The sequence below is a fragment of the Physeter macrocephalus genome, chromosome 8, assembly GCF_002837175.3.
Source record: "Physeter macrocephalus isolate SW-GA chromosome 8, ASM283717v5, whole genome shotgun sequence".
Lineage (NCBI taxonomy): Eukaryota > Metazoa > Chordata > Mammalia > Artiodactyla > Physeteridae > Physeter > Physeter macrocephalus.
This window is the reverse complement of record NC_041221.1, coordinates 123,775,325-123,800,987: the sequence shown is the minus strand read 5'-3', so window position 1 is coordinate 123,800,987 and position 25,663 is coordinate 123,775,325. Positions and strand designations below refer to the sequence as shown.

Sequence of the window (25,663 nt, the reverse complement as noted above, 5' to 3'; positions counted from 1 at the left end):
CCTTTGTTGTGGCCTCTCCCGTTGCGGAGCACAGGCTCCGGACGCGCAGGCTCAGCGGCCATGGCTCACGGGCCCAGCCGCTCCGCGGCATGTGGGATCCTCCCAGACCGGGGCGCGAACTCGGTTCCCCTGCATCGGCAGGCGGACGCGCAACCACTGCGCCACCAGGGAAGCCCCTGTGGACAGGCTTTTTATCTCTGTATATAAATTTTAGAATAGTTTTGTTAAGTCATTTTAAAAGGCTTGATGGACTTTTGATTGGAATTGTAGTGAATTTACATATTAATTTCATGAAAATTACAATCTTTACAGATCTTCACAATTTTTAGCCAATCTCCTATGACAATCATAGCATATAGCACCATTTATTCAGTCATTCTTTGCATCCTGAAATAAGAGTTCTAAACGTTGTCAGTAAAATTCTTCTGCATCCTTTGTTAGTTTAATTTCTAGTTTATAGTTGTATTGCTATGGTAAAATAAGTGATATCTTATTTTCTATTCTATTTTCTCGTTGGTTAGTGCTGGTGTAGAGGAACTCCTGTCATCCGGCACTTGCACCTTTGCTGAACTCTGTATTGTTCTCGCAGTTTGTAGATACCCTTCTAAGCCAGCTCTTTCCTCTTAGTGCAGTGGCCAGGCCCTCCAGGACTGGTCTGTTGCAATCGTGCCAGCAGGCTTATTTGCTGGTTTCCCATCTTAAAGAGTTTTCAGTGTCCCCACCATTGATATTTGCTACACACTTTTCTTATATACTTTTGTTGAGTTATTGTGTTTCCCTTCAATTTCTAGTACTCGGTGAGTTTTTACATCATCATTTTAAATATCATAATTAATGATAGTAATTAAATATAATTAACGATATAATATTGAGAAATTTATGTGACTTTCTACTTTATAATCTGTGTAGTAAGATACACTATTGTTGAATTATCCTTTCACTCGTAGATAAACCTTATGTAACATTTTCTGTTCTCTCTCTCTATATATTAAAAATTAAGGGCTTCCCTGGTGGCGCAGTGGTTGAGAGTCCGCCTGCCAATGCAGGGGACATGGGTTCGTGCCCCAGTCCGGGAAGATCCCACATGCCGTGGAGCGGCTGGGCCCGTGAGCCATGGCCGCTGAGCCTGCGCGTCCGGAGCCTGTGCTCCGCAACGGGAGAGGCCACAACAGTGAGAGGCTCGCGTACCGCAAAAAAAAAAAAAAAAAAAAAAAAAAAAAAAAATTAAGAGTTCACATCAACACCACCATTTCCAATCCAATACCAGAGCTCAATCTTGTTTTTTCCATTTTCACATTTATAGCTCCCCTTCCAACCATGAGAAATCTGGCTTTCATTGTCTTTATTTATTTACTTATATTTAATTAACCTCTCTGCATGTAGCCAGTCTCTCGTCTCCATAGCCATCCCCTCCCCCATGTAGATGGCCCCCTCACCGTCTATCTCCATCTCTGACACTCCATGCCAGGCCACTCGTCACATCCCAGCCAAACTCTGGTGCAGCCAGTGGACGTTCTTCACCTTCATTCAGTTTGTACTTATTTCCTTATTCATTGGTGTCTTATTTTCATCCTGTCTTTTATTCTTTTGTCTAGCCAATCTGCATTAATGGTTTATTTCATTAACCTTTTTGAAGAGTAAGTTCAAAACTTTCTTAATTTTCTCTTTCTCTCATCCTCTTTTGTCCTCTATTTCATTGATTTTTAGCCTTATCTTTCTTACTGCCTTACTTCTTGGGGTTTTTTGTTTGTTTTTGCTTTGTTTTGTTTTGTTTTGTGGTACGCAGGCCTCTCACTGTTGTGGCCTCTCCCGTTGCGGAGCACAGGCTCCAGACACGCAGGCTCAGCGGCCATGGCTCACGGGCCCAGCCGCTCCGCGGCATGTGGGATCTTCCCGGACCGGGGCACGAACTCGCTTCCCCTGCATCGGCAGGCGGACTCTCAACCACTGCGCCACCAGGGAAGCCCTGTTTGTTTGTTTTAATTCACTCCTGTGGGAATTCCCTGGTGGTCCAGTGGTTAGGACTCTGAGCTTCCACTGCGGGGGGCCTGGGTTTGACCCCTGCTCAGGGAACTCTTAGTTCTGGTGTGGCATGGCCAGAAAAAAAAAAAAAAGAATCACTCTTGTTTCAGTCTTCCTGTTTGTTTTTGGATAAATGATTTAAAGCTATAAATTTTCCTCTAAGTACTACTTTATCTCCCACAATTGTTGAAAATTTTAATGTTTAAATTTTAGTTCTAAGTACTTTAAATTTCCCTTATGTTTCTTTCTTTAACTCAAAAGTCATTTAGCAGTTTGCTGTACACCTAAAACTAACACAACATTATAAATCAACTATACTCCAGTAAAAAATTTTTTTTTAAAGTCATTTAGGAGCGAGTTATTTAGCTTTCAGCAAATGAGCAGGGGGTGAGGAGTGTTATTCTTTTGTTTTGTATTTCAGTTATTATTACATTATGGTCAAAGAACTATGGTCTTGATTATTTGATTCTTTGAAATGCTGGCTTTTTTTGTGGCTTCATACATGGTTGAGGGACTTCCCTGGTGGCATAGTGGTTAAGAATCCACCTGCCAATGCAGGGGACACAGGTTCAAGCCCTGGTCCAGGAAGATCCCACATGCCACGGAGCAACTAAGCCCGTGCGCCACAACTACTGAGCCTGCACTCTAGAGCCCATGAGCCACAACTACTGAGCCCGCGTGCCACAACTACTGAAACCGCACACCTAGAGCCTATGCTCCGCAACAAGAGAAGCCACCGCAATGAGAAGCCCGCACACCGCAAGGAAGAGTAGCCCCAACTCGCTGCAACTAGAGAAAGCACACGCACAGCGATGAAGACCCGACGTAGCCAAAAATAAATAAATAAATTTATTTTTAAAAAAGATACATGGTTGATTTTTACAAATATATATGAATAAATAAGCTACAGCTTATCAATTGTGTAGTTCATATCTTCCTATCTTTGCTTTTATTCATGCTTGATCTGTCAGTTTCTGAGAGGGACATATACAATTTCTGATTACAATTGTTGATTTATTTATTTTTCCCTTTAGCCCTGTTGGTAGCTGCTTTATGTATTTGAGGCAATATAAATAGATTTATCTTTATGATTATATCTTCTTGATAAATTGCTCCTCTTCCCCAAATATAACATTCTAATATTCTGCTTGTCCATTTTGATGTTTCAAAAAACTTTGTCTGAATTAATATTAAACATTTCTGTATCCTTTTATGTCTCCTGTAGACAGCATACTGCTAAAATATTCTTTTTATAATTTAACCTGAAAATCTCTATCTTTGGATTGGTGAGTTTAATCCATTTACATTTGTTTTACTATTATGTTGGGTCTTAATTCTACCATCTTATTTCATGTCTAGTTTTTTTTCTGTGATTGCATACTCTCCTGGGGATCTTGACTCCCTTGGCTAGTGATGTGTACCTACGACAGGGGAGCTAAACCCCTGGTGGGTCAGCAAAGAGGGTGAGAGATACTCTGTGCTGCCGTTTGGACTGAACTACTCTCCACTTGCCACACCCCAGCAAGTGACTCTGCCCCTCAGGGAAAATCCTCATATCTCTATCCCCATCACATTTTCTAAGTTCCGTCTGCCTGGATTGCCATCAGCTTTCCTTTGAAACATAGGGGGATAGTTGGGGGCCAGGAGGGGTGGGGGAACGGGGGGGCAGGGTGGGGCACTTGTTAACTCCATATGGCTGGCAGATCTCCCTGCACATATGCTATATGCACCTACCCCGGCATGGATGAATGCAGCTCTAATGTTACCCCACTGACCTGGTGGCACTGGGCTGGCACTGCTTTTTTCTGTTTTCTGGGATGTGATGAAGCAGGTGATGATGCATCCAAAGGTACTATACAGGAGAAAGAAAATGACATGACCACCTCCCCCCTCCCCCCCATTTCCTGTCCCCTGGATATGTCACCAAGCATCCATCCCTCCTCCTCACACATCTTCTGCAGCCCAAGTGTTCCTTGGGTTTTCTTTTCTTTTCGCACTTCCAGGGTTGATTGTGGGGGGAAGTGAGGGGAGCCAAGACTCAGGATGAGTTTGCCATAGGATCTGCCATGAGCACTTTTCAAAAAGCCCTTCTTGGAGCCCTGAGTTGCTGCGGGGGACAGGGCATGGAAAGAGCTCCCAAAACTTTGGCTCTGGTGCTCCAGCCCCACCCAGCCACTTTACCTCTGCTTCATATACTGGGTGGGGATCTGGGCTAGATTTCATCCAAAGGAAAATAATAGTGCTAAAGTCTGTTAGGTCCTTTTTTATTCTAAAATTCTGGGTAACCTCATCTAGCTCCCTGGCTCTTGGGGACCCTGGGTTTGCCAAGGGCAATGAAGTGCTTGGCAGGAAAGGATTTGCACCCGCGTGGGCCCGTCCTGTATAAAAACGGCTGACGGCCTGCTCCTCCTCCCTCCCCATCCCCTCCCAATTCACAGCAAGGAGGCAACTGTGACTTTTAACCCAGCTGCAAATAAGTAACACTTAGGAGACAAATGAACTGCATTTTGTTCTCAGATAAGGCTTAAAGGCTGCTGACGTTAGGATTTTTTAAAGTCAATCTGGAGATTTGTGGGAGAAAACGTCTGGGAGTGACCGGGAGGGCGACTGTGCAGAACATCCATCACAGACCCGCGTGGAGACCCTTCGAGGCCCGGGAAGCAGCAGACAAGCTTGCGATGAGCGTGTCCCCGACGAGGGGCGAGATGGCATCACTTGCACAGTATAACAACTAGCATTGCTTTCCTGCCCCTTAAACAGGAAGCTCAGACTGGCTTTGGGGAAATTTGCAAATAACTTTGCTAATGTAAAAATGTACTTACTCCTACAGAGCTTGAAATATCACTGGCTTTTCTCCATCATTTACCTTCCTTCTCACCACACCCGCCTAGTAAACGCGGGGCCAGCCACATTTGATGCCTCCAACTCAGCAGCTGAGGGTACCGGGCGGCTTGGTGACATCCACAGGACACTGACTCAGAGCTCACCCTCTACGTGTTCTCTCAGCAGCAAGGGGCTACTGGCAACCTGGCCCCAGACCACGGAGACAGATTAAGGGGGAGTCTATGGGAAGTGATCTAAGACTCCGTCGTCTGAGCACCAGTGGATCTATTCTGCAGTCTGTGTGAGGGTACAGGACCCAAGCCTTGCAGGCAACATCTTACAACGAAATTAGCAATCCTGAGTTAGGAGGTCCGTGTGTGTGAGAACCTCCCTGAAGGCATGCACCATCTGGGAAGGCGTGGGGCAGTCCTGCTGATCTCACAGAGCAGGGCAGCTCTGTCTGAGCAACCTCTAGAGCGCAGAGAATCCTCGGCCCGAACCTCCCCTCTCAGAAGCCTGTGCTCACAGGAAGGGTGAGAGGAAAGAATCTAATGGTTATGGGTAAATTTGCTTCATCCCAGGAGGAGGACTAGGAAACAGACTCAGGCAGGGTCTACAAAAGCACAATCTATTTGAGGAGGTTCAGGTGGGATTTATTTTGTTTAATGCAGCTGGTGAAAAATGCAGTGGCCGTCAATCACGCCCTTGTGTACCACTTGGGTCCCCTCTGTATATACAGATGTCTTACAGGCTCATTGCTATTTATGCAAAGTCTTCAAAAACTGGGCACACCTGGTTGTGGTTTCTAAATACCCTTTTCCTACTAAAAAGAATCAGGTATCCTCGGAGAAATGTCTGAGTCTAGGTCAGGGACAGGGAATGTGTAAGATGAATCTGGAGCAAGCACCTTGTCATATCAGAAAGCAAGGGGGACTCCTGTGGTCATGTCCAGAGGACACAGGATAAAACCCAAATAGGCTCCCACTGGCCTAAGGTGGACAATAGGGGCATCACAGAGAACAAGACGCAGCTGAATTGTTACACATCATCTATGTTAAAATTCATGAGTTTATAATGATACTAAAAAAAAAAACCCTCACTGGCCACCTTTGGAGCATGCTAGAGAACCAAATCATTATTCCTATAATGTCTTTTTAAAAAGTGTCTTGTGTGCACTGTACCTTGGGGTACAAAGGATGAAGGAAAGTTCTTTAGAGAAGACTTGCACCTAAAAAGTGTAGAAATAATGATAGAATCTAAATGAAATCATGGATGTGCGTAATGATCATTAGCTAAAACCATTAGCTGATGGGGAACTTTATGACAGAAGTCAGACCCTCAGCACCCAAACCCACAGATCGATCTTAACCTCACAAGAAAGAGAAAATCTGACACGGGGTACCTCCTGATGTGATGTGGTAGGATGTGCACAGAAACACTGTGAGATATTCCTGCAAAAAACTGAACCTGCATGTGATCAAGCACTGCTATCAGTTTACAGGAGGGAGAGAGACTGATGGTTTGTTAAAAGACACCAACATTTAACAGCACCAGTACTATTGAGACTTTGGGGTAGATAATTCATTTAGAAGACTTTTTAAAATATATCAACAAATATAACATATGGGCCTTGTTTGGACCCTGATTCAGAAAAACCAAATATTAAAAAAAAAAATTATGAGACTATCAGGGAACTTTGAGCACTGGATATTTGATCATATTAAGGAATTATTTGTTTCAGGTATGATAATAGAATGACAGCTATGTTTATAAAACGCCTTTCTCTTAGAGATACATTCTGAAGAATTTATGAAGAAGTTGTGCAATATCTCAGATTCCACTGGACGGCAGAGTCGGGGAATATGAAAGACACAAGACTGGCCGGATGTGGATCATGGTTGAAACGGGGTGATGGGTACACGGGAGTGAAACTCTGCCAGACGGCGCAGTGATACCCAGAGGAGGGGGCATGGGGGAGAAGCAGCCTCAGGTTCTGTGCCACGAACGATGCTTTCGGGCACAGATAGAAGGCTGACCGTCCTCGGCGCGTCTGATTAAAAACCCCACGCCCAGCTGAGATTGGGAGGCGCCGGTGAGCTGTCACCCATCAGCCAGGCCTACAGCTGCAGAGGCCTCCACGCCCCGGAGACAGGACGCAAGCGCCCCTGAAGTCTGGCACGTGCCCAGCTGGGTTTGGAGGCCAGGGGTGGGGTTCGTGGTGAGAGAGTGATTTTCAAGCGCTGGTTCTCGGCGTTCTCTCCGCGTCCCCATGTCAAGGCGGGCAGTGCGAGGCGCTCCGAGGGCCGGAAGCAGGTGCAAGGGCGGGCGCGCGGGTCTGCCCCGACCCCTGCCAGGCTTCCCAGCTGGACAGAAAAGCCCAGCCCCTGTGAGGGCACATCTTATTGATCCATCCCCACCAGGGACAAGGAGGATGTGTCTGGTGGGCCCTGGGGCATAAGAGAGACTTGCCATCCAAAGGACAAAATGAGGAGAAAGCTTTGTGAATCGAACGCCCTCTGTGGTGCAAAATGAGTTAACAACATCTAGACAGAGGACCAAAACTGGGGTACTTCTCCTAGAGGAAAACTTGGCAGTTTAAGAAGTAATTGTGAACCAGAAAATACGCTCCCACAGACACACACATGCGTGCACAGGCGCACATTAAAAACCCCTGTCACACAAAGACATATGATATCACTTATACGTGGAATCTTTAGAAAATGGTACAAATGAACTTATTTACAAAACAGAAATAGAGTCAAAGGTGTAGAAATGGTACAAATGAACTTATTTACAAAACAGAAATAGAGTCACAGGTGTAGAAAATAAACTTATGGTTACCAGGGGGGTAAAGGGTGGAGGATGAATTGGGAGATTGGGATTGACATATACACACCACTATATGTAATATAGATAACTAATAACCTACTGTACAGCACAGAGAACTTTACTCAGTACTCTGTAATGACCTATATGGGAAAAGAATCTAAAAAAGATATATGGCTATATGTATATGTATAACTGATTCACTTTTCTGTACACCTGAAACTAACATAACATTGTAAATCAGCTGTACTCCAATAAATACCAGGGGGGTAAAGGGTGGAGGATGAATTGGGAGATTGGGATTGACATATACACACCGCTATATGTAATATAGATAACTAATAACCTACTGTACAGCACAGAGAACTTTACTCAGTACTCTGTAATGACCTATATGGGAAAAGAATCTAAAAAAGATATATGGCTATATGTATATGTATAACTGATTCACTTTTCTGTACACCTGAAACTAACATAACATTGTAAATCAGCTGTACTCCAATAAAAATTTTTAAAAACCCTGTCTCACACACACACACACACACACACACACACACACAGCATTAAGAGAATCCTGGGACAGGCCAACTCTTTCCGTTTTCAGTATCAGTGTGTCTCAAGGTGACATCCTCTGAAGCCACCCCCCTCCCTCTCCGCCCCCCGCCCCACTCCTGAGTTCAGCACCACTCAGGGAAGAAGTGCCTGGAACACAGTGATCTGAGGAGGAAAAAGAATGAGGCAGCAGCTCTGAGAAGCAAAAGTCGACCCTGGAAGACTCAGGAAAGAAGCGGCCGTATGTCCACCCAGGTCAGGGCATTAGAGAGGAGGGGAGGACACATTTGTCTCCACAACTTCCCGGTAGCTCTTCTGACATAACAGGGGTCACAAGGCCCCAGATGGGGACAATTTCGGTGTGAGTCAATGAACGGGTAGTAAACACGTTCACATTTCTTGCTCCTCCCCTGTATTCTTGGAACTGAACGAGCCTCTTCAAACAACAGCCTTCCGGAATCCTGTCCATTTCCTCATTTCCCGCCGAGACAGTATGGGTGACCGTTGACTTGTTTCCTAGTTATAACCACCCAGAGTCACTCACAGGTCAGCTCCTGCCTCCTGAGTCTGTTGATGACAACACACTGAAAAAAACTTGCTGAAGAATCGCAAGGCAGCCTGTGATACACCATCACAAGGCTGAGCTCATAACTGTAACTTAGGATGCATGAGCCAAGGATGACAGAAGCACGCCGACTGCCTTCCTTTATTTCATAATTCAGTGTTTCCCAACCTTCATCATGCAGTTTGGGAAAGAGCTGCCAAAGACCCATAGTTACTTCTCCCAGCAACCTGGGCGGGGAGGCCGGGGAAGTCCCCTGGCTGGTCACGTGCTGCTTTGGCAGCCAGAGGCCTTACCCGGTGATGTAGCAACCCCTTTCCCAGCTGAAAGCTTGAATTATTTATTCAAATGAAAGTCTGAAATCAACCTACAGACACCACATCAAGGACAAGCGAGATCCTGTCTCCTCAGTTCCGTGGATGAACCACAACAAGTCGGTGCGCAGTGTGCATTCGAGGGCAGCTGGGAGGCCAGCTCGGCTTCGGCGCCGCGCAGACCCAGCGCCAGGAGAGCGCTCGGAGAAGGGCGGCCAACCGGCGCGCGCCAGAAGATTTTTCTCAGCGTTCGGGTCTCGGTGGAGAACCGGGAGTGACTGCAAACACGTTCCAGAAATCCTCTCCATTTCCCATGAGCCCTGAGCACAGGGGGGCCCTTGACAGTAACGGGCATCTTTGTCAATCTGTGACGGGTTGGCCACATTGGCACCTCCGCCCCTGTTGTTTAAAACCAGAGTTCCCAAGTGCCTCCTTCCTACCTCCTCTTATGGGAGACCAGTTGCTCCTGGTCTCTTACGGGAAACCTGCTGTGTGGTGCCTTCCTTCTAGAAGCGCACTTACCACAGCTGTGGTTTTCCACCTTTGTGTGATTATTTGATTGAGGCCCACACTGAGCTGCAAGCTCCATCAGGGTCAGCACAAGATTTCCTTTTACTCAGCGCTGCACTTGCCAGTGCCTAGTACACAGCATGGCACTTGGTAACTGCTGAATAAATGTTTGTTGAAATGAATATTTATTCATGAGATGAATAAAATGTGGCGCTTCCGGTATTCTCAACGGCTTTCCTTGTTTAACCACTCAATTGACCAGAAGTGTTAGCTCTAACACCGTCTTCACTTGTAGACTTACGTACACTAAGAACAATGAACAACCTGCCATTTCAAAACCAAAGTCTCACCTTACTTCCCAATTCCCCTAATCAAAATATTTGAAGTAATCATTAGTTTTAAATTCCTATGTATTTTAGACCTACCATATTGGTATGATCTTTCTACATGCTCTAATATAATTCTCCCATCGACTCTCTAATAGGACTTTTTTTTTTTCTTTTAGTCTTAATTAACAGACAAGAAAACTGAGAAACAGGAATGTTAGCTTTTTCAGGATCACACCATTAAGTGCCAGCAACTTAGTGTCACTCATGCTGCTCCTATCAGGGGTTTTCCATTCACAGAGTTAGTTCAAAGGCAGAAACAATGCTGTTCTTTCTTCTATTTACAGCCTGTCTGTGGAGAAGGACCATCCATGTGGGAAAGTACAAATTTGGGACATAACCCATGACTACACTTGGCATGTTTTAAATAAGAGTTAATTCTCTATCATTAAAAAAAAATTTTTTTTTACCTCCTCTGCAATCAGAGCTGAATCACAGTTCTAGTAATTCCTGTCATTCACAGCCCCTACTGCCCACTACGATAAATGGGGTGAGCGTGCACACTCTCTGGGCCACTTTCAACAACTCCCAGATCTGTCACTAACATGTTGCTTCCCTGAGGCCCAGCCTGCTTTCAACTACTCGTTAAGCCCTGTACCACCCCTGCTTAGCTTACCTAATGGTGACCCCACAGGAGACTTTAAACCAGAACAATTAATCAGCTCCCTGATGTCAGGAAAAACACATCTTAAAATGTAGCCAGTTCAGGAAAGGGCAGTCCACCCAGGCTGTAACCTGCCGTTTCATCGGAGAGGGTAAATGCAGTGCAGAGTGAGGAAGGCAGAATGAGCACAAGCTTGAGCTCTGGAAAGAAAGCAGAATCCCCCGCCCACTCCTGACTAAGGCACATCAGCTAATCTACATGAAAGCATTTTCTAAACTGCAGCATGCAAGTAATATTTATTAACCTTGACATTAATGTGAAGAACATCAGAAACAACAGAGATTTAAAATAGGGATTTGGGAGTCACCTGACAGTTGGAATTGTTCCCATTCATTGTTGACAACGAGTAGTACCACTGTCAATGGTAATACTAGCTATGTACATTGTTTCCTAGCAGCTGCCTGGGACAGTAGCATAGGCAGAGCTGTTGAAGTTGGTAGCCTGGGGAATCCCCTGGCGGTCCAGTGGTTAAGACTCAGCAGCGCTTCCACTGCAGGGGGCTCGGGTTCCATCCCTAGTGGGGGAATTAGGATCCCACAAGCCGTGCGGACAAAAAAAAAAAAATGGTGGTGGCCTGGGCAATCAGACTGAGTTCCCAAGAAAACCACAGGATCTCCCACCTTGGTATTCCAGGTGCTGGCTAGGCAATGCCTGGCAAAACTAAATCCCCCAGTGAACGGTCACTGAAGGAATGAATGAATGAATGACTTAACCTCTGGGCAAGTTGTCCCATCTGCAAAACAAGGATAACACCACTTGCCCAGTGTGGTACTACGAGCTTCAAGTGAGTTAATGTTTGGTGTGACGACCCTGAGCAGAGTGCCTGGCTGTGTGAACATTCAACAAACGTCTAATCCTTTCACTTTCTCCCTCCTCCCTCTTGATGGGTCTTTCCTCCTCCCGTATGAGACTGAAACTATTCCACGTGTAAGCAAGAGACCAACCTGTGATGTTCTGTGCCCCACACACAGCGCGAGAGCAGCACTGCACATCCAGGACCCTGCCCCTGCCCATTCCTCTTGGCTGGGTTCCCAAAGTTCCTCAGGTGCCCGACACAACTAAAGGCCCTGCTTCAGCTTCCTACAGGAGTTTCTGGTATGAGGCACCCTGAGTCATCCCCCCTCTGATGCCCAAACCCTTCCTTCTCCACAAAAGGATCCCGCCCAGATTTGTAAACATAAGCACTGAGTCCTGGTGACCCTATGGCTGCACCTCTGAGAGTTCAGTCCAGGCTCACTATTTCTTTCATGACGTAGAATAATGAAAATTAGGCAACAGGCACTCAGTGAATGTTTTCAGCTCGTTTTTCCGAAGTTCAAACTTCCTAACAATTTTTCTCTTAGCAGGACAAAAACTTAAGAGAAATGGGCACCTGGGGAAATGGTTCAGAGGAAAATTCTGGCCCTAGAAAGAGCTTGGGTTCAGTCCTCTTGACACGGGTTGGAAGGCAGCATAACAAAGGAGTGGGGAGCTGGCAGCGAAGAGCAAGGCTGGGTCACGATCCCAGGCTTCAGAAGAGAATGGACCAGCTGCCAGGGCCTAAGTCAAAAAGCAGTGCTTGTTAAAGGCGGGGGTGGGCTGGGAGGCTCCCTGGCTCACAAATAGAGAATGGAGAGAGAACGAGAAGGACGAGGGGAACAAGTGACCTGGGACTCAGAGTTTGGAAACCACAACAATGATCTAAGATCACCGTCTCTAAGACTGCTCTTGGCCACTAAGCTAGAAAGCCGGTTTCTGCCAGAGTGAGACCTGCTATCTGGAGACATGTCCCTCTGGTGTGGTCACACAATGGACACTTAGCTAACACTCGCGGCTAACTTACGTCATGGGACACAGGATTATATGGAGGGGGTTGTGGAAATACCCAAGCGTATTCAACAGGCCAAACCAGACAGTCTGAAAATAATTATCCACATTGAGTCACAAAGCACTGAAGAAAAACAAAGACTAGGGAAGGTACGCGCCCCCAACTATTACAGCTGTATGGGGAGGTCTGCCATAAGCCGGATGCATGGAGAAAGTCAGAAGGCTGGCAGACCAGACGCTAGTGGCAAAGGGCATTAGAGCACACAAGCTGTGGGAAAGAAGGCTTAATTAAGGCAGGTGAGGATGATGTTTTAAACCACAGAAATCAACACCAATATCAAGAAAATGGGATACAAAATGCAGAGAAATCATTAAGGTACACAGACTGGGGCACTCACATAATAAATCCGCATGAGTATGTGTTTTATTGTTATAAGTAATCAAGCTACTGAACAAGCTGTCTCCTTAAACTGAGAGGTGCATTTTGTCTCGAGAAACATCAGCAGAAGACAGGATTTACTGTGCTGTTAAAGGAAAAATACGTATCATGAAAGCGAGGATAGGAGGTAGGGAATGAGGTGACTCCCCACTGTCGGGTGCATGTCTCCAGGGCAAACTGGCTCCCAGGGGACTTGTATGATTGTCCTCGGCCCATGCACTCTAACCTTCCAAAACAGCAAAGCCGCATCCACTGCCAGTCCTGTCTGCATTAATTCACCGTTCTTCCCATTCAACATGTTAACGTGAAGCTCCCGCTCCAACTTGAACTGTGACCTCTGTGAGCTTTACATGTATTTTGCCTAAATATTTTCCTCATTCCCATCAACTTTGTTCTGAATGTCCCTTTAGTAAGGTAGACAAATGGCAGAAAAACCGAATCCTAAACACCACCTCTTTCAGTGCCTTTTTTTGGTAGGAAGGGAAGGAGTCAGTCCCAATTTCAGAATTCTGGGTTTTGCCAGGTAAATATCATGGAAATTCCAGAACTTTGCTTCAGGGGCTCAAAAGTTTGAACCCTAAGAGTCATTCTCCTCTGGTGGTACCTCCTAAAATTTCACATCCATGCCACTACTTCATGCAGTGGAACTAAAAAGATCTGCATTTTGTTCAGAAGCCAATGATCCAGAAGCGTGGACCAAAGCGTCTCTTCAATTTCTCACTTTGTGTTAAACGTGATTTGGCCAGGAAAAGAAGGGGCATTCAAATTAATTTCTTTGTAATTTAAGATTTGGTAAAAGGGATGCTGGGTAAGAAACTGAAACCCAAAGGAACATGATTTAGCATAACTGTATCTCTTAAAACTACACACATATGAAAATAAATGTGCATTTATTTGTATGTGTGTATGATGGTGGAATGAACTGGCCAAGATGACCCCTTTCTTCCACTATAAAATTGATAAACTAGAACTAATTTTTGTTTTAATCTGGTTTAATCTAGGACTAAGCCTAAAAAAAACAAGAAATGCCCAGGTGCCATAAGGGAACAAAGAACTCAAAGTCTTAAGGAGAACCCTCAGGGGCTGGAGATGGGGACAGGAAACATGGCTTTAAGTCCATGCAAGGAAGAGGGCCCGGTGCATGAAGCACAGAACCGCACCGTGCAGCCTACAGCCCAGGGAAGCAGAACACGGACCGCCTGCCGGCCCAGAGCAAAACCCAGCTCCTGCTGGGGCCGGGGGACTGCATGTGGAAGTCACCTGCAAGAACCAGCAAACACTCCGCACAACTGTCCTAGCAGACCTTCACCACCGCAAGGTGAGAAAACAGCAACAGAGGTCCGGTCCACTATACCACCTCATCACTGGGGAGACAGCACAGGAAACCTCCAAGTTACTCTGTAGCAAAACCCTGGGACAGGGACAACTCACAAAATAAACAGCCCTTACTGAAGATAAGTTCACAATCCTAAAAACCCCACGATGAAGCAAACCACCAATAATTTTTCTGCAGCTGAGAGAAAAAAAATGAGCATACTCAAGAACACAGACTAGAGACTATAAGTATGATGAAAATGACCTTTTTAAAAGATGAGAACTATAGTTAAAAAAAAGAAAAAATAGTTGAAAAGAGGACAGGCAAATTTTGAAAAAGAATCAAGCACAATTTCAGAAACAAAAAGTACAGTTGATGAAACTAGAAACTACAACAAATGGGATAAACAGATTAGACAGGGCAGAGAACATAATTAGTGAGATAAATACTAAGTTACTGAGAATACAGCACAAAGAAACCTAAAACATATGAAAGAGGATAGGTTCAATGTAAGGCTAAAAGAAATCCCAGAACAGCGAACAGGGATGAGCTAATATTCAACAAAATACGAACATCCAAATTCTCTTAGTCAAAAACCCTGAGGTGAGAGCTGAACAAGAGGAAAATAAATCTGTAACTAAACATAGTGGTGAAACTAGACCACTGCAGATGAAATAAGGGGGGAAATTTCACGCTTGTTATGAAACAGTTCAATAATGCAGATACGCAGCCGTAGCCTCCACTGATGGGGAGAAGCACTTACTACAGAGGCAGCCTTTGAGCCTCTGCCTCCCAGATGCTCTGTGGGAACACGTGTGGGTGCAGCTCACTTTCAGAAAACTTCTATTTAGTGTAAAGTCTGTCAGCTTAAATCGACTCAACAATCTCCTGCCACATATTCAGACGCACCCAGCTATGTATTAACTGAGTCCTGGGTTCTTACTCTAAATTTCACTAGAATATATACTATTCCTCTGTATTAAAACTGCCAAAGTTTCTTAATGCCTAACTAATTAAAGTGATTCCTATAACCCAATTTATCTGGCAATAAAGTACCTAGAATGAATTTTGATGGCAAGAATCCTATCTTGTGGCAACACTTTTCACAACCAAGTTGGGCCATACCCTGCACTGCCATTCTCATTCTGAAGATAAATCTGTGTGGAGAAGTTATCATTTTATCTGCTTCACCAGACAGAATTTCTAACCCAGCATTTATCTTGTGTCTCCGACGGTACCAGAGAATGCAGTAAATCTGCAGAGCACAGTAATTCTGGGACTTCGTGAGTTATTTTCAAGTGTAAGTTGCTAGTCTTTGTGCAGCTTACTGCAGGAATATTTTAAGAGAAAAGCAAACACTGACTCTAGATTAGCTTCTGAATTGTTATCAACGGTTCGTTCTAGGGATGGTTTGGATATTCTACTTTCTACAAGATGAACTAACTCACTTAGCTAAAGCAATCACAAGATAAATTCTCCAAATGCGTAAAAAATGACACCCTAGTTACCACCATACATAAGTACCCCACACACCTATTTTCTATCATTCATACTGTACTCCTTGTAATAAGTGTCTCTTCTGTATTTTAAAAGACAGTAAAACTAGATTCAAGAAATATTATCTCCATTTTTTTCCTTTAAAAGGAGTGTCTTCCCCAATTTCTCCCACTGTCCCTAATGTTCCCAAATGGCTTTCTTAAAGAGATTTTGAAAGGTCTTACTGTTAATAAGCTAAAAAATATAAAGCACTGAGCATGGTGTCTGGCTCCAAAAAATCAGCTATTATTATGGCTTTTATAGTGCTATCATTAATGACAACAGAGTACTGAAAACAGGGGAGACCCCAAAATAGTTTGTGTGTTTATATTCCCCATTGTCAGAGCCTTAAAGAAAAATCTAGTTCAAACAAGAAGCCAAATTATTTTTATCAAAAGTAAAACTGAAATGCTTTTCTCCCCCAAAACATGTTAAAAGACAGCAGATTAATATTAAAAACAGCTTTTTATTTGTTAATGTCACATAAGAAATTTAAGCAAGTTACACTATCTTAAAAAACACAACTAATGCGTTTTAGGAGAAACCCTCCCCTCCCCCCTCACCCCCCTCCCCCCATTCCCCTCGTGAATTAAGAATCTAAGAGAAGTAACCATAAAACAAAGTTTTGTGGAATCCTTCATCCAGAGTGCTTACATGATGATTAGGTTAATATTGCCTTCTTACAAAATTTCTCTTTTCTATTTAAAAAAAATTTTTGTAGCCTTGATTGTTTATTACAAAAAAATTCAGTACAAAAGTTCAATATATTGAAAAATGCTTTTCCCCTCCCTCACAGCACCGTTATATATAGCAGAGAATAATCAAGAGCAGATTGCTAATCTAGATGGAGCAATCTTCAAAGTAAACTCAGACACACAGTGGTTTATTTACCCTCCCCTCCTCATAAGAACTTAAAAAAAAAAAAACACACATCCAAAAAAAAAGTCAAAAATTTTGAGGGACCCTTTTCAAACAGTACACAGTTCAGTGTCAATAATTCACATCTTGCAACAAAGTGTATGGATATGATTTCTTTTACAAAACGTTCAGTGTCAAAAAAGGAAATTAAGGCCATCAGATTCGCAGCTTAAAAATTCACATAAAGGAAATATAAAAATATTCTGTGCTTCTGAGAAGGCTCTGCACTGCATGTAGGTAAAGGATTACCATACTTCTTTATTTTGAGGAAGACAGTTGACATGAGAAGTTTACATAATTGCACAGCTTCTATTGGAACCTCTTGGGGCTCCCTGATGAGGAAAACAGAAAAAAAAATTAGTGCTAAGAAAATGGATCACGGTATTTTAAAATAAGGCAGAGATACTACAAATTCATTATTACCTAACTTCAAATGGACGTTTATTACTTCTCACTTATCCTTTTTAACCTTCTCTTATGGACTTCTCCCCTAGAATACTCCAACAAGTTCCAGAACAGTGATTCTCAACTCTAGCTGCACATTGAGATCCTGAAGAGTTCTTAAAACAAAATTCTGATCTAGGTCCCTAGATCAATTAAATGAGAATTTCTCATTTCGGACTTCCCTTGTGCCACAGTGGTGAAGAATCCGCCTGCCAATGCAGGGGACACAGGTTCGAGCCCTGGTCCGGGAAGATCTCACATGCCATGGAGCAGCTAAGCCCATGCGCCACAACTACTGAGCCTGTGCTCTAGAGCCCACGAGCCACAACTGCTGAGCCTGCATGACACAACTACTGAAGCCCTCGCACGTAGAGCCCATGCACCGCAACAAGAGAAGCCACTGCAATGAGAAGCCCGCACACCGCAACAAAGAGCAGCCCCTGCTCACTTTAACTAGAGAAAGCCCACATGCAGCAACAAAGGCCCAACACAGCCAAAAATAAATAAATAAATAAATTTTTAAAAATAGATGAGAATTTCTCACTTAACTGGGGAAGAGTTAAATGGATCCAGGAAATGGATCTTGTACCTGGTTTCTTGTTAAAGCCAATCTATTTATATGTAATTTTAAAGCTCCTTAAGAAATTCTAATAAGCAGCTGAAGTTGAAAATTCCTATTCAATAACATCCTTTGGTAACTTAGGAAACAGGAGCTCAGTGGATGGCATTCTGAACAACCACATCAGGGAATATGGCTTGCTGGATCCTCAGCTTTCATATCCTGAAGCATCTGCATTGGGTTCATCTTCAAATGTGAAGTCAAAACGGCTCCCTCTATCCATTTCTTTATCACTCACTAATTCCTTAAAATCTCACAACATGACTGTAAAACACCACTTGACTAAATTGAAATTGGTTTCTTGAAGGTCAACCAGAAAGATTTCTAATCAACTCGAAAGGCCACTCACTGGATTCATTCTCTAATATGAAGTCAAAATAGCTGATCCATCCTTCCATCTTCCCTCTTTTGAACTTTGATATCATTATTTCTTCTGATCACAAAAGCTAAAAACCTCACACATCTTTGATTTTCTTTCTTCTCCCCCTCAAGTTCGGTCACTGTGCCTTAATTAATGAATCTCCATTTGCACAGCCTCTCAGTGCGCCTGCAAGCTCCCTTCTACAGTCATCCCTCTGATACTGTCTCAACTTCTCCTTGCTCCAAAATGTGCAGAAGCTCCTTCCCTAGGCATTCCAGACTATGCTGATTTAACACCAACCTCCCCACTTCACTAATCTCTCACTCACACGCTACAAACACAACTGGATGGACAGATATACTTGGTGCTCAAGTCTTGACATATACCCTGTGATGAATTAAAGATCACGATAAATTCTTTGCCACTCCTCCCATTATGAGGTGGAGACTATTTACCCTCCCCTGGAATTGAAGCTGGCCTATGACTTACTTTGACTAAGAGAATATGGGCCTTTAAGAAATCTAATGCTTTCCGTTTTCACTCTCTTGGAAGCCAGGTGCCATGTTGTAAAGAAGGTTGGGCTAAACCACCAAATGATAAGAAACCACATGGAAACAGACATGGAGAACATTCCAGCCCCAGCCAAGCTTCCAGCTGAATGCAACTGCATGACTGACTTCACTCTCCATCGTGTAGGAACAAATGAACTGCCCAGTTGAGTCCAGTCAAACCACAGAGTCATAGGAATTAAGAAATCAGTTTTAAGTCACTGAGTTTTAATTTAAGGTGGTCTCCTAATGTAGCAACAGATAATTCAAACAACCACAGAACACTACCATCTGCCTTCTGATACTCAAATAATTGCCCATCCTTCAAAATACTGGACAAGCCTATTTTCCAGAGATCTCAACTGTTCTGGTGGCCTAAAGAGCCTTCTCCAGCATCTGACCTGCTACAACTCATGCTCTGAACCACTAGCCTGGCACCCTGATATATCTCTTATATTGTTATTTTACTTCCGGTCATTATAATGTTTCAAATAAGGGCAGGAAATGGATCTTGTACCTGGTTTCTTGTTAAAGCCAAGTATAAAACACCTAGTCTTAAATATTCCTCCAAAATGTACGAGGAAGTATCCATGCCAAAAATTCATTCTACCATAACCCACCTCAAGTGGTTCTCAACTCTGGAGGCTGAACACATAAGAGAATGTTTATTTGGAGTAGGATTGGGGCTAATTAATCAAAACAAACAGATTTATAAATCTGGAGACATGGTGATGATGTCTTATAAGGATAAGGGTAGGAATTTTGATTAATGATCAGACTTGAACAGCTTGAGAATATAAACTGAAGGCTCATTACTTATTAATAATTCCAATTTAATTAATTAAAATCAAATTTAGAGTTTATTTCAAGGACTCTCAAAAGTCCAAGCATCAGCTAAAATCTATCTTGCAATTAAATGATTAAAAACTAAAGACAGCAAGAATTTTGCTTCACACTGAAGCTGAACATTACTCTTTTTTTTTTTAATCAGGTAATGATTTTTTTTTAAATTTTATTTTATTTATTTATTTTTTGGCTGTGTTGGGTCTCTGTTGCTGCACATGGGCTTTTCTCTCTAGCTGCAGTGAGCGGGGGCTACTCTTGGTTGTGGTGCATGGGCTCCTCATTGTGGTGGCTTCTCTTGTTGCAGAGCACGGGCTCTAGGCACATGGGCTTCAGTAGTTGCAGCGCGCAGGCTCAGTAGTTGTGGCTGGCGGGCTCTACAGCACAGGCTCAGTAGTTGTGGCTCACAGACTTAGCTGCTCTGCAGCATGTGGGATCTTCCCCAACCAGGGCTCGAACCCGTGTCCCTGGCATTGGCAGGCGGATTCTTAACCACTGCACCAGCAGGGAAGTCCCTACTCTTTGTTTTTTTTAAGTTTATATGCAGATACCTGCTCCAATTTAGTCACCTAAACTCAATCAAAGAACCCTTCAATAAATAATTCTTAGCATGCATTCCAATCCATATATACTTATTCATGTGGCATACATGTCCTACCATAACATATTACATACATTATAAAACAAAAGACAAAACTGAAATTTGATATGATAAATAATTTTTTAAAAAGAAGTGCTAACATTTTCTTCCAGTACCCAAATGTACTGTATCTTGAAGATCCCCTCAGGAAGAACAAACCCCACTTGGTAGATCACTGACTTAGTTCATCAAGGAATAGGGAAAAAACAAGCTCCACTATTGGTTTTGGTTTTCATGTAATTCTGTTAATAAAATTTAAAAGACATATATTAAAGTAATACCTGCTGGTGGAAAAGTTCTTCTTCGACAGCCACTTCAGCTGTTTCTTCCTCCTCCTCTTCCTATATTCTGTGCTTCTGAGAAGGCTCTGCACTGCATGTAGGTAAAGGATTACCATACTTCTTTATTTTGAGGAAGACAGTTGACATGAGAAGTTTACATAATTGCACAGCTTCTATTGGAACCTCTTGGGGCTCCCTGCTGGTGGAAAAGTTCTTCTTCGACAGCCACTTCAGCTGTTTCTTCCTCCTCCTCTTCCTCTTCAGGTATGGTTGTTTTGAAGACTGTACTTCTTTGAGCAACCTCCTAAACACAAGAGTTTGATTTAAGTTAAAACACTATACTTTGGGACTTCCCTGGTGATGCAGTAGTTAAGAATCCACCTGCCAATGTGGGGGACACGGGTTCGATCCCTGTCCTGGAACATCCCACATGCCGTGGAGCAACTAAGCCCATGAGCCACAACAAGGGAAGCCACCACAATGAGAAGCCCGCACACTGCAACGAAGAGTAGCCCCCGCTCACCACAACTAGAAGAAGCCGGCGCGCAGCAACAAAGACCAACGCAGCCAAAATTTAAAAATTAATTAATTAAAAAAAAAAAACACTATACTTAAAAATCATGAAGACTGTGGGAAGACGACATCTTTTCTTTGCGTAAATTTAAGAAACAGCATTCCTACATCAGGGACTTTTTTTTTTTTAAGTGGCTCATCAGTAGCTTCAGCTACTGAACAGGAATTTTTGCATAATTAGTAGCAGTTCTTAGATTTTCAATATTCCCTGCAGGGGAGCTACTGGTATCCAATTTGAAATACCTGCTGAGAAGTTTCCACTGCTTTTTATCCCATTCTGTTACTAACAATTCTGTAAATGATTTGGCACACTAAATTCTTTATAACACTCAACATGAATTCAGCTTAAAGATCTTGGCTCCTAGCAAAGAGAAGGTGCTAAATAAATGCTGAATAAAATGAAGTCAGAGGCTAACTGCTGTGCTCTCAGGGACCTCGGTGGCAAGAGGACCACGTGATGAGTGAGATGAAAAGGACAAACTTTCATTCCTTCAGCAGCTAGTTCCTCTTGAATGAAACAGAATCAAGACACAGGAACACTATTTACTAATAACATACTAGTGAAGTTCCAGTGTACTCTGTACAAAAAAACAGATCTCCTATTAGTCACTGGAGGCATAACAGAAAGTAACCATTTCCATTTTCTACTGAAAGGCACAAATACAAATGACTTTCCTGTAGAGAACGCTGACTTGCACAAATGCAGCGTTTCTGTTTAAGCACAAGGCTAACCTAATGATCTAGCAGCAAGTAAATGAGTGTCCTAGAGTGCTGCAGAGCGTCTAATTTTACTCTGTACCATGCATGTCCTAAGGTTACTCAAGAAAGATAACTCCAGATGAAGACACTAAAATCACATCAGTAAAAGCTTACCTGAAATTTAACACAGACTAGCTAGTTTAAAATGGCAGAGGAAGAAAACCAGAGAACAGTGACAGAGAAATGAGAGTTCTATTTACAACATGTCCACATATATATTTTATAAATGAAGTAAGGTAGTACAGTAGTATTTTGTAGGGAATTTTGATTATTGTTGCACAGCCAAGGAAGATGGACCATTTTGAGTCTGAATTAGCCAGAAACTTCAATTCTGTGAGATCAGTCTGTGTTTATACACACAAATAGTCTTTTCACAAATAACACTTGCTTTAACCAAATTAGCACTAATAAAAAAGCATGTGAATCCTTAGATCAATTACAACTCTGAACTAAGATATCCACTGGGGGATGATGGCATACAAAACAGAAAAAAGATTCCCAAAAAGTTTTCAGAGTACCTAGCTTCCCTCAACTCATCTTAAAATGAGGAAAGAAAAGTCAAATAAAATGTTATAGAATTCTCACATTTCAGCTTCTAGCAACTCATGACAGTGTATACATCCCATACGGAAACACTGGCTCTTAAAGCTTGTGATGCAACACCAGATTATGAGTCTCAAATGAGAAGCTTAAAAAACAGCAACTTGCCCAACTTCATTAATCATGAATTACTTCAGCATAACTGCCTTTAACGTAAGCCTGCTGTTAAGCACTTTTCATTTGACAACATTTAAAAATCAGTTAATTTAATGCAGAAAGCCTGTATGGAACATAAGTGAGCTAAATAAATGTCGACAAATTTAAATAGAAAAATAATAAAACAAATTTAGAACCAAAAGTTGCTGGGAGGTTTAGGCCCAGGAAATTATTAGTCAAGGTGCTAAAAGACAAACGTCTTTACCAAAAAAACTCCTCTCAGCAAGACACGCAACCCGCAACCCTATCAAGTGCCCTGAAAGGCACACATAAATGGTCTCTATCAACATGCCATGGGTCTGCCTGGGTAAAGCCCTGAGCACATAAAGTTACACCCATCTCCCCAGCAGTGCGGCAGGGCCAGCTAGCGCCAGCTCACGTGCTGCCTCTTCAACTCTGTGCTCAGTCACAGCGTGTGGGTAGTCTGAAATCACCACAGTTCAGCAAATACTAAAAATCAAGGCAGTTTTTGTTGATGAAGGAGTTGACTGTTAAACTAGAATATCTCTGTATACATAAGTAATCATGTGCATATACAAAAATTTCAGTGATGCCTGTATTCTAGAAGGTACAGAGAGAATGCTTTATTTTTTATTTCCCTCATTAAAAAACATTTTATTTCTCCATGGTGACATTTGCTGTTTTTCATCCTAGGACCACCCCTCCCCGGTCATTTCTCAGTAAGAGCACCCACTTTTACCTGGGTACCCTCTCTCCCATGGAGATGTGACATGTGTGTCACAAGCTGAGTGTGATCTAGCCATGGAGAAGGCTCAAGCTCTAACTCTGTTCTCTTGACTCCAGGAACTGGCTCAGAGGTGGGCACGTGACCCAGGCTGGTACTACGAGAGCAAAGTCCAGACGAGGACCTGACTAGGCACAATGCTCTTGCCCACGAGAAGTAAACCTAGAATGATGCACCTCCAAGAGCAGCCGGCAGCTACCTTGCATCCATGAGGGAGACACTCAGGAAACAGACAACAGAAAGATTCTTGGGGACACTGGGTGAGCCAATGGATCAAGTCCACTATCTCTGGATGGTTGGTTTTGTGAACTCAAATATTCCCATTATTTTAAAGCCAGTTTAATTGGGTTTCCTGATATCTCCAATGTCTCAGCAAGAAAATATATGTAAAAAAATTACACCGACTTAAGCCAATTACCTACAATCTTACAGAAAAGTGGTCTTTATGGTGGTAATTATGAATTATTATAAATACGGTCTGGGACCTATTAATAAACATGGTCTCACAAAATTAAATGAATAAATGCCAAAAGTACTTGCCTGACAATCACAGAAATAAGAACTGTATTCATAATACTTTCCTCATTTCTGACAGAGGTCACTTCATAGAGCCTAACAAGCAGAATGCAGAAGTTTATTAAAAGAACAGGAAAACAAACCAACCAAATAATCCATTATAGAATTCAGTGGTTTGAATTATGAAGGGAAACCTGAGCTTCATTCAGCTTAATTGAAACATCACTGGTAATACTACCTCCAGACATATCCCATGTCATGGCATCTACTTTTTCACTTGTCGTATCTATTTTGTGCGCTTTTAAACCCGCTGCATTCCAAATATCCTCCTATAAGATCGTTTCTAACTTGGAACACATTTTCACACAGAAAAAGGTGGTGACTAGATTCCATGGTTAATGAAAACCTATTTCATCTACCATAGCCCCTTAAAACCGTGCTTTATAATCCGGGCAAATCGGCACTCGTAACACTGTTTTGAAAGAAACATGTATTCTGCCAATTTCAGATGTCGAAGGAACTACCGGCATAGGAGCTGCAGTAATTTCAGCACTTGGGCAGCAGCACCAGTGACAACTGGGAAGAATTCCAAAGTGCCGAAGGCAAAAAGCAAGCAGGGCTCCACACAGAAAACAGGAGGAGATCCGGCTCCTCAAAGTTTGTGAATTCCGGAAGGCATCTGTAAACGCCCACACCCTGAGAATCTAGCAAGTATTTGGAGGTGAACTGTACTGAAGTCTACGGTGGAAAACATCAGATGCCCTTTCATTTTCAGTCTCAGTCTGAGATAAAGGGCATTCTTCATTCAGCAGACAGTGAATTCCTTACTAAGAGCAGTCTAAACACCAGCAGATGTTTACAGTGAGGGATGGCTGGAAAGATGGCTGGGCAGAGGACTTCTCGTATGCGAACACCTCAGACCCCCAGAATGAATGCTATTAATTACACTTTATTTCTCTGAACTTAAGTAAAGGTCCATGTTTGATTTTCCTAAAATTTTATCCAGTAATTTCTCACTAAGTGCCTATTATGTGCCAGGAAAAATCAGAACAGTTCCTTGCCCTTGACATGCTTATTACTCTAGTGAGAGGACAACGTGACAATCTAGACAAGGTCTGTGCCTGGGCACTATGGGAGCAGAGAAGGAACCCCTAAGGGGATGCTGTACTTTGACCTGAAACCACGCCATCCTCTGAAGACACTTTCATCTCTTGGTATGTGTGTGTGGCTGGGGGAATTGGGGAGTGTCTTTATGTGGGGGTAGGTAAGGTTCTTTGACAAGAGTTCTAGGAGTGACGTGTTGAAAACATACACATCAAGCAAATGTACACTCCACAATCATTAAACTCAGTTTCACGAGCATGTTGAAAGTCAGTAACAAGGTTAATAACCTAAGCATTTACCAGCGGCCAGATACTATTCTGACCATTTCCCAAGGATTGTCTCAATTATATTATTCTCATTCTATTATTTTATTTATATTAGTTATCCTGTTATTATTATCTCCATTTTAAAATGATAAAACTAAGAGAGGTGAAGGAACTTACCCAAAGTCACAAAGTCACTGGGCAGTGAAGACAGAAACTGGACACAGACTGACTCTGGAACCTGTACTAACAATGAGAACTACAATACACTCATATTTCATTCCTAAAACCTGGAGTTAGCATCACTTTCATTGACTCAGCAGCCTTGGTCTGATTTAAGCAATCAGTTACTTCACATTTAAATTTCATTTTTGAAAAGAAATCACACTTGCATGATGAACTCTCAGGTGAAACTGACACTGTGGTATGGACATAGAGAAGAGTCTGGTGGTTGTGAAGGGGGCAGGGGTTGGGGGAGGGATGGGAGTGGGAGTTTGGGATGAGCAGATGCAAACTATTATATATAAAATGGATAAAC

General features: G+C 42.9%; 1 protein-coding gene across 1 annotated transcript in view; it reads right to left on the bottom strand.

The window, feature by feature from the left end:
• Window positions 1-20,477: 20,477 nt before the first annotated feature.
• The window catches only part of LMNB1 (lamin B1), a 64,397-nt gene continuing 59,211 nt past the window's right edge, over window positions 20,478-25,663 (bottom strand). The window contains exon 11 of the mRNA XM_024120630.3: window positions 20,478-20,713. Coding sequence (XP_023976398.1) covers window positions 20,564-20,713 — 150 coding nt within the window. The 3' untranslated portion in view covers window positions 20,478-20,563. The remainder of the gene's footprint in view (window positions 20,714-25,663) is intronic.